The following is an 8,086-nucleotide window of genomic DNA, read 5'->3' as shown; positions in this document are numbered from 1 at the left end:
AGTCTGCAAGCAAGGTGGTTGAAATATGTCAAGGTAAACATATTTTTTGCTTCTATTTGTCTGACAAAAATCTAATCTATGTACCGGTACATGAAAAAACACTTTCAGTTTCTTTTTTTTAAATTTCTTTTTTTTTTTTTTTTGCTTTAACCCTGATGTCTTCGTGGAGTGGGAGATAAGGCGAGTGTCCTTGCCCACAGCTATCTGCTCGTGAAAACACACTCAGTTTCTCTGACATCATGAGGCCTCAGTTCAGCAGGAGGAGTGATTTTTCTGACGTGCAACTGGACGTAAAGAGAGGAAGCACTCAGACCCCAGTGAGTGTTTTTTTTTTCAAGTCTTATGGTATCAGGGGTTGCAGTTAATTCTCCTTAATTATTATTGCAAATTATTTTTCTAGTTTTCTTTATTATCAAAGAAAATGCATGGAACTGAACGGGAAGACAAACGATCTGGTTATAAGCAGTGAGGCTTTTGCTCCAAGAAGCATAAGAACCTGCTGCCCTCTAGTGCCCGACAGCTATCTCCTCTTCAAATGCGTCTGAAATAATGAATACTTTTAATACATATTTATTGGCAAAAATGCATTTGACAGAAAAAAAATGAGAAGTGGTGACATTCACTGCTTTTTCCTGTTTAAGTTGCTGTGTGCTCCACAATGACTTATTGGAACTTCTCTCATTTATTTTTTAATTTTTTTTTCCCAGCTGTTCCTAAAGCAGATTTTTACTTTTCCATATCAATAAGATCATAATAATTCATCTCCTAAATGCTTGAAATGACATTCACACCGTCTGGGATTTTCCTCTTCCCTCCTCTGTGATTTTCTCAGCAATGCTGGTCAGCTGCGACACAGCAGTGGTTTAATGATTAAGCTTTACCCCACCCCTCTGTTTTTCACACATGCAGAGGGATTGGTCAGTGCCACCATGGATCTGAGTGTCCAGCTCTATCAGCGAGTCACCTGAGAGACGGTGAACTGCAAAGAGGGAGCCATTTTACTCAATAAAGAAAGCTTCTTCCTTCTGAAGGGAACCCAAAGGCCTGTACCAATTTAACGTCTTCATTACTACAGCCTGAGACAGCCGGCAGGACAGGCGAGGTAGGCCCAGAGCTCGTACATTCCGATTGTCTGAAGAAGGATTACAGATTAGAGTGCATAATCAGAGTCCATGTTTGGAATGTTCTGGCACATTGACTCGGTTTTTGCTGAGTCTTCATAAAGGCAAACCTCCCTGTTATGAACCAGCCAGAGTTCCACAATATTCCTGTTTCACAAAATGTGAAAACCAATTTCCAATGACTTGTGTTTATATGACAACTACACACTAATGGAGGTAGCTGCAGTTATTAAAAACTAGATAAAAATCGATTCAACACATACAGCAGTAAAAATTTAATTTAGGTAATTTTCTTAAAATAATTTTTAGTGGATTTGACTTCAGAAAACACAAGATTACCTTATGAAAACAAAAAAAAACTTTTAGTTCATGTAAAGTAAAAGAGGTTTTTTTATCTAAAAATTGATCTGAATAAAAAGAAAGTTGTTGATTGGTGAAGGCTGCATTTTATCTGAAAAAACAGGCCTAGATAGAAAGATGGAAGCAGGTGTTGCTACAAAAACCTATTCACATTTTCCACATTTGCCTGGTGATTGTTCCATACTTCAGTTTTGATCTTTCTTCTTCTTTTTTTTTCAGATAAGACATTATTTAAGGTTTCCAAATGTGGCTTTTTTATGTGGATTTGAGTAACTTTAGTGCTTCTATTTGGTCCAAGTCATTTAAAATAGACTTTGGTTGAAATTGAATAACTTTATTTTCTGGATGGTGTTATTTCACTTTGCTTTAAGCTGCATTTGTAGATGTAAATTGAAATCTGTTCCTGTCAGGATTTCATGTTCATACAGTAATTTCATTAAAGTATCAGGCCTTCTTATTTGGTGTTTGGTTTTGTCAGGAACTGGTGGTGTAGGACCCAATGTGCAGGAGACCAGGCATGGTTGCAGAAAATTTGTTTAATAACTAAACTATAGCATGAAAAATCCATGGGAAACCAAAAAGTGACTAAAAAAATGACCTAACAATGATGAACTGAAAACCAGACACCAATTTGCTGAGGATGACAGAAATGAAAACAGCTGTGGACGAATATTTACATGAACCTGCAGGGACTGACAGGGAACAACTCAAAACCAAACATGACCAAAAGCATCACTAAAAAATCAACCTAGACTGCACACTCCTCACTGTATCCCTCCCAAAATTGGTCAAACTTTGACCAATCAGGGACAGGCCATGGGTAGTGACGCATGGATGGCGTCCCTTTTAATTCCCGTAAGCACCAACCGCTTGAAAATTGATTGTGGAGGAGAAATTGATAATTGCTGACCGCAATTATATAAAACCAAGTCTTTTATATATCAGAATAGAGCTGTGAAAGAAACAGCCAGGAGCAAAATTTCCGAGATTTGCACCGCTTTGACATTTTGCACTGAGCCTTTTCCAACCGCGCTAGTACACAGTAGTTAAAAGAAAGAGAATCTCCTTTCTGCTTGTCCAGTGTGGACACCATGGGCTAAATGAGCGTTCAATAATGATTTTTTTTTAGCTCATTCTTGAACGTGTGTCACATTGCCGGTGTGAATGTAGCTTAGAAACAACAGCAGGCCAGACAATTAATTACAAGCTGAACCTAAAATTAAAGCCATCGTTGAAAATGCCACTTTCAAGGTTTGTTGTTGTTAGATTATTAGTAAAGTAAGAGGTAATAATATCGGTGACTCACTGGAGATGTTTTTGAGGATGTAAACTCATGCCCACTAATTAAACAACACATTTTTTTAATCATTTTTCAGTCAGATGTCAGCAGTATGAGCTCCAAGAATACCAAATTCAACAGACAGGAAGATGGGAGTGAAATCAGGTCTTCTTCTCCCAGGAGGACGTCTTTTAGTGATCCAGCAGTGCCTGTGTGGGTTACTCATGCTCCAACACCAGATAATCTGACAGATCCGAGTGATGGTGATTCTAACTCAACATCCCAAACTCAGAGCGTTTCGCCTTGTGATAAAAAGAAAAGCAGCAAAATGGGGGGTATGACAAGGAGACTGAAATCCTTCGTTCCTCATTCTTGGGGCGTCTTGAGTCGGAAATCAGAAAAGCAAAGTCACCCCGAAAGAAGCAAAACCGTGATCCAGGATCTTCCTAATGGGACCAGAGTAAGTCCTCCTGTGAGCCCCTTGCTGAAGCCTAGGAACTTGGATGAATCATTGGCATCCTCCAGTCAGAGCTCACGAAAGCCTCTGTTGAAAGAAAGCCTGCTTGAAGATCCATTTTTCCTTAGTCTACAAGAGGATTCTCTGCTGACCAGCATTCACCCTGCAGAGTACTATGCAGAGAAGCTGGAAGTGTACAACATGAAATACTCATATTTGAAATCATGGCCGGGGTTGCTCAGGCTTCTGGGAGGGCTTCAGCTCTTGTTTGGGGGAATGGTCTTCGCCTGTGTCATTGCCTACATTCAGAAAGACAGTGAGTGGTCCAACACCTACGGGCAGTACAACGGCGTGATCAACAATGGCTTCGGTCCATCTGCTTACAGCTACGGAGGCCCGATGACTCCATTCATTCTCGCCGTGGCCGGATTATCTTGGATTCTCACCCTGTGCCTCTTGGTGGTAGGAATCACAATGTACTATCGCACCATCCTCCTCGACTCCTCCTGGTGGCCTTTGACAGAAGCCTTCCTGAACATAGCGCTCTTCCTCTTATACATGGCTGCAGGCATCGTTTACCTGAACGACCTGAACCGAGGAGGCTTGTGCTACATGACAATAGGGGTCAACCCCATCATGTCCAAACTGTGCCGAGTTGAAGGGGGCCAAATGGCGGGAACTGCTTTCATCTTCATCAACATGACTATGTATCTTGGCAGCTTCTTGGTGTGCCTGAAGATGTGGAGGCACGAAGCTACTCGTAAGGAGAGGAAGCGCTCAGATACGAAGGTAGGCGTGTGGCACTAAGTGCTGTGAGATCTTCAGAATGACCTCAGATTTACCAGCATTTTGAATATTATCTCATAGGTTTTCTAATATTTTGGACAGCAACACAACTGATCTTTCAGCGTTAATTCTAACTAATTGCACATTCTTGTGGTTTGTTTTCAAAAATATTCTTCTTGGTTATATACCAGCCAGTTCCTATAGCTGTTACCAGGTTCACTTAAAGGCATATAGAAAAAAAAAATACTAACATTTATTAATTAAAAAACCTACATGGAAACGTTGGAGAAGATTTGGTTGTTGCAATTCAGTTTTATTTTCTAATAATAATTGACATGGCATTGGACTCTGATAGATTCAAATAAAAACGATAAACAACTAAACAGAATATAATTATGATGAACAGAGCCCTTTTAATCTAAAGTGCCCCCGGCATCTGTTGGTCCTTTCCAAGGGAAGGAATCTTGTTGTTATTGGAACTGACTTGGAAGTATAGACCACCCCCCCCCCACCCCCAAGAGGGGGTGATGATTGGATGGTGCTTATTGGCTAATAGCACATTTGGGTTTACAATTTACATGAGACCTACATATCTGTAGATATAAATCTTTAATCTTTAGTATAAACTTGTGTAAATATAGTGGTATAGAGTGGGATAATCTGTAAAATCTCACACTGACGGGGAGTAAAGGTTAGTACTGATGTCTAGAAAAGCCAAAATGGGAAGTATGTCAGGCCTAAGAGCTAAAAACATCTTGAGGTGTGAGTTTTTTTGGATAGACATACACAGGGTAGAATCTTTAACGTTGAAGCCTAAAACGATCTGAGTGTGCTTCGCCCAACACAACATTGAAACAACTCAACTGGGTCCATCTATCTGCGTTCACCATTTTTGTAGTGCTGTCCAAATCTGCAAATTCCAAAACTGAGTGCCCTACAAATTCTGTGTGAGAAACCAGTGTGCATCGATTCTCGCTGGATGGACAGATATGGACCACAATGCGTTAAGTTTGAAATGTTTTTGCAAAAAAATGTATTTAAATGTATTTTTTTAATAAACCATCAAGGTTGTCAATCATATTTGCCGTTTAAAAAAAAAAAAAAGGAGTAGGGGGCATGGTTTCTAAGTTGCGTTTAAAATCCAGGGCAATACATAACCCCACACTATGTAGTTTTGTAGTAATTAGGGAGTGGGGTGGGAGTTCGGACATAGCCTACGTCCCTAACGGGCTAATTTTGGATGCATATATGAAAAATACAACAATTTGTAATTGAGGAACTGCAACATTGTTTTGTGAGTAACAGAAATATAGGTGGGGCTAGTCTTATAAATGTATATGTATATAAAAATATGTTATAGCCTCTTTTCTGAGAAGCTATGTAAGTAGTTTCCCCCCATACCCCTGCCAGCTGTCTCCAACACTGTTCCTCGTGAATTATGGGTAATGGTTTTGTAGCTGTATATTAACTGAATTGACTGAGCTCTGTTTGTGGTTGACTGAACTCACCTGATCCAGATAGATACTCATTTTTGTTAAAGAGAAGCTTTCTTTTTTGGCTCTAAACTCCAGGGGGATTTCCAGCATTCCATCCCACTCACCACTCAAACGAAACACATTTCATTTACCGACGAACCAGATGAAGCTCTGAATAAACAGAACAGTTTTCCAAGCGAACCCTCCTCTGAGGTCCAGAAGAACTCAGTCAGTTGGAGCAGAACGGCCAAATCCACTCACGAACCCAGAGTGCATGTCATAGCAGACTACATCCTGTAAGTAACATCAAATTATACAAGCAGTTTGAAGTTAAAAGCATCAAATTATTTCTGAATCTTTCAAAAAGGGCAGAAAAAATGTATAAAAGTTTCTATAATAATTTTGCAGAAAGTATCCGGTGATCCGATGTGTGGAAGAAAGAGACGAGTACAGAGCAGTGTTCAATGATCAGTACCAGGAGTACAAGGAGCTTCACTGTGATATCACCGCCACGCTCAACAAGTTCAGGGAGCTGGACGCCATTATGGAGCGACTCCCCAAACAACGGAAAAACCTGATGGTGAGTTTGAATTTTAACAAATCCTTCTTGTTAAATTTTCAGCTTTTCATGAGACACAGAGGTTTACATTATCATACATGTTTCTACAGGATCAAGAACGAATTGAAAGCATCTTAAAGAAATATCATGAGAAAAAGAATGTGAGTACCGGGGGTTGTGGTGTTTTCTTTGCTCACTTCGAAATTGAACAATTTGCCGAAACATCAATCAAAGAAAATGTCTCACAAAGACTCAAATTAGAGCAACTATTCTAGTCAACTTCTGCCTTTTAACTTACCAGTACTAGAAACTCAGGATTTTTTAAGAGATACAAGGGTTTAGAAAATCTATAATGCAAGAAGCAAGATTTGTTTTAGTTTATTTAACAAAAAATACCTGTAAATTTTGAATAAGCTCTGCCCATTATGGCCTATTTATTTTAATCAGCATTTGTCTAACATCATCAACCTCTTCAATTGCTTAAAAAAACATTTAAAAAAGCCTAATTTGTGAGAGTATGCTTTTGAAAAGTAAAATGACATTATTATTTGTTTCAATAAATGTTTTTTTTTGTATTGGAAAAATATTTTATTAACATCATGTGGCAGTGAGACTTAATTGTAAAGAGATCAGAAACATACCTCATTTGGACTTTTACTTCTTTACTTTTAAAAAAAGAAAAAAAAAATTAAAGAGGCGAAGAGCCAATATTTTGAAATGCTTCTGCGATGTACACAAACGTTTGGGGAAAAAAAAGTGATATTTAATGTCTTTTAAGTGACCTATGTTCTTCTCTTCATTGGCTTTGTGTCACAGCTGAATGACTTTGTGTGTTTTTGTGCACAGGACCCTACTTTTCTTGAGAAAAAGGAGCGCTGCTACTATCTAAAAGCTAAATTAAGCCACATTAAAACCCGGATCCAGACTTTTGACAAGGAAACTGCAGTTAACACAGACTTAAAACATTCTAGGACAACAAAATAAATGATTTCTTACAGTAGGTTTTTGTATTTATGTACATTTGAAGTGCTGTATTTTAGTTTTTATTTCCATATTAAATACTGACCATCAGTCTCTGATGTGAAAAAAGCAAAGCGTGTTTTCTGAAGATGACAATGATTTTTATTCTGTTATTTGCACTTCCTTTCAGCCATGAGCACTAGGAGTCTGTTTGATTCAGTACTGGTGTCACTGGGATGTCTCCTGATGAGTTTATAACAGATTTGAAAATGAATGTGTAAATTTGGGAGAAAACTAAAGTTTAAAATATTTTAATCAAGGACTAGCAATGTTGAATTACTAAATTTAGGGTTAAAATTTGTTATGGATTAGCCCAGCAATAACTAGGTAATAGAACAAAATTCAACTCTTACAACATGAGAATTTATTCTGATTTTATTTTGTATTTTTGTATTTGATATTGTACTGGTGGATCTAAATTTGTAATTTATATTTTAATAAATTAAAAAAGGCTAAATCAGTGTATGGTGTTTGTGTTCTGCTTATGTAAATTTATGCTGAAACTCTCCTTCGGAAAGAATTAAAACATTTTGAAGCTTTTGAAAAAATGAAGGTGACTGAATAGTTTATTTTCTTCATTTATTGTTTTGTAACTCTAAATGTCTAAAAACAATTTGGAACGCAAAGGAAAAGGAAAAATATTTAAAACCTTGGGCTAAACTTTTAAAGTACACTAGGGGAGCCAGTTTAGCTTGTGCTGGTTTGCGGCGCCTTCCTTCCGTGAAACCAGGGTTCAAATCCAGACTGCTCCCCTAATGGGAAAAAGCCAAAGGAGAAAGAGTGTCCAAGTACACTCAAGACTTGTAATGAACTTTTTGATTGTGATTCAGTGACTGGTCGGCTGAACGCTACATTCAACCCAAATATTTTCTATTCTGTAAAAAGTGAAGGAGAAATTATCTCTTTACAAATGTCGGTCTGCTACATATAGTTTTGGGCTTTGTACTTGTAATTCTAATCCAAATTTTTTATGCCAATTGTCAAAGTGAATCCAGTAAAGGCTTCTGCTTTTTTGACCTTTGATCACAT

The 8,086-nt window shown here is 38.0% G+C and overlaps 1 protein-coding gene across 1 annotated transcript; it reads left to right on the top strand.

The window, feature by feature from the left end:
• The first annotated feature begins 904 nt into the window (after positions 1–904).
• LOC101163767 (MARVEL domain-containing protein 2) lies at positions 905–7,520 on the top strand. Its single transcript, XM_004078950.4, has 6 exons — positions 905–1,102; positions 2,858–4,006; positions 5,575–5,774; positions 5,887–6,058; positions 6,148–6,198; positions 6,884–7,520. The coding sequence occupies exons 2-6, from the start codon at positions 2,873–2,875 to the stop codon at positions 7,019–7,021; spliced, it is 1,695 nt and encodes a 564-aa protein (XP_004078998.1). The 5' UTR covers positions 905–1,102; positions 2,858–2,872; the 3' UTR covers positions 7,022–7,520.
• The last annotated feature ends 566 nt before the right edge of the window (positions 7,521–8,086 follow it).

Source organism: Oryzias latipes, chromosome 17 (genome assembly GCF_002234675.1).
Source record: "Oryzias latipes chromosome 17, ASM223467v1".
Taxonomy (NCBI): domain Eukaryota; kingdom Metazoa; phylum Chordata; class Actinopteri; order Beloniformes; family Adrianichthyidae; genus Oryzias; species Oryzias latipes.
Note: the sequence above shows the minus strand (reverse complement) of the source record. Positions and strands in the feature narration are given on the sequence as shown.